Here is a 1,504-nt window from a genome sequence, read left to right on the forward strand (position 1 = left end):
AAAAAAAAAAGGCGACAAATAAATTGGCAAAGTTTTAAAACTTACATGAGGATAAAAAAATACACACGTGTCAAACATGTAAGCAACACAATTTAAAGATATTCCAAAAAAAAAAAAAAAAAAACGGACGTGATGAAAAGAGTCTCTACAAAATAGGGGCACCCTTACTGGTTGCGCCAAAGCTGGACAAAAAAATGAAGACCTTATATTCACATGTACCCACTTTTCACATTTTTATATTTTTCCCCTTTGGCTAATTTAATGTGGATAAATTGTAGTTGGCAAAATCCCAGTTAACTTTGTGCAGCCATTCTGCGGGTGTGGGGGAGGCATGAGGAGAGGACGGGTGTGTCTTTACGGCTACTTTTTATTAAACACGCATCGGATGAAGACAACAAAAGGGTGTGATGGATGTGCATGTTCACCCGTCAGTAGGATGCAGGATGTGTGCACACATTCGCAACGATCTGCATGTGTGACGTTTTTTTTTCCCCCCCTACGCACCTTTCACGTAGTCCCCTCTGGCATTTTTGTAATCCACATAGTAAGCATGCTCCCAAACATCTACAGAGAGGAAAAAAAAAAAAAAAAAAAAATGTATCCATGCAATACGAGGAAAGACATTTTATATATACAATTGTGCCTTGTTGAGGAGTTGATCTTTTTTAAAAAAATGGACTAATGGAGGAGTGTTATGAAGCACATTGTAAATTCGTTTCTTCACTGGAAATTGCCTTACCTAGGGTTAGGATGGGGTGACCAATGTTACTCTTTATGGGGTTATCGGCGTCATGTCCTTGGTAGATGATGAGCTTTTTGTCCTTCATTATTAGCCATATCCAGCCGCTCCCAAAATGGCCTTGAAGGGAAATGGATACGAGGGGAAAATGTGTGCCATGCGCATGTGTCGCGGTGATGTACGAGGAGAACACGTGTCGCTGCAAAGTACCTGATGCTTCCTTCAAGAAGACGTCTTTAAAATTTTCAAAGGTGGTAAAGGACTCTTCAATTTTGTTTTTTATTTCTCCGTAAGGCTTCCCACCTCCATGCTCCTTCAGTCCCAACCAAAAGAAGTTGTGGTTAAAAATTTGAGCTGCGGAAGTGGTTGACGGTGATGTGAAATGGATGAAGGACAGGTGCATATCGAATGAGCAGTGAACACCACCTGCACGTTACATCGACTTCGAATTGGTGTAAAGGGACGAATGTGCGAGGAAGCAGCCAGTTGAAATATTGTCCAAACAAGCATTCCATTCAGTGCGCTCTCTCAAAAGGCAGAATTACCTGCATTGTTATAAATGGGCCCGGAGTATTTTCCTATCACCTCTGAAGGGGGTGGAAAAAAAAAAAAATATATTTTTATATTTAAAATAGGCCACCCATCTATCACGACAAAGCGCGCTTCACGGACCTTCCAAAGTCAAATTCCTCAATTCACCGTGTTGCTCGGCTAAATCTGGAAAGGGGAAATTAAAAAAAAAAAAAAAAAAAAAAAAAAAAAAAA

The 1,504-nt window shown here is 40.1% G+C and overlaps 1 protein-coding gene across 1 annotated transcript in view; it reads right to left on the reverse strand.

Moving 5' to 3' along the window:
* Nucleotides 1–496: 496 nt before the first annotated feature.
* The window catches only part of AK88_02260 (uncharacterized protein), a gene marked incomplete at both ends in the record, with an annotated part of 4,911 nt that continues 3,903 nt past the window's right edge, over nt 497–1,504 (reverse strand). The window contains 5 exons of the mRNA XM_012479891.1: nt 497–564; nt 740–859; nt 950–1,093; nt 1,285–1,326; nt 1,412–1,456. Coding sequence (XP_012335314.1) covers nt 497–564; nt 740–859; nt 950–1,093; nt 1,285–1,326; nt 1,412–1,456 — 419 coding nt within the window. The remainder of the gene's footprint in view (nt 565–739; nt 860–949; nt 1,094–1,284; nt 1,327–1,411; nt 1,457–1,504) is intronic.

This window comes from Plasmodium fragile (genome assembly GCF_000956335.1).
Source record: "Plasmodium fragile strain nilgiri unplaced genomic scaffold supercont1.21, whole genome shotgun sequence".
Taxonomy (NCBI): Eukaryota; Apicomplexa; class Aconoidasida; order Haemosporida; family Plasmodiidae; genus Plasmodium; species Plasmodium fragile.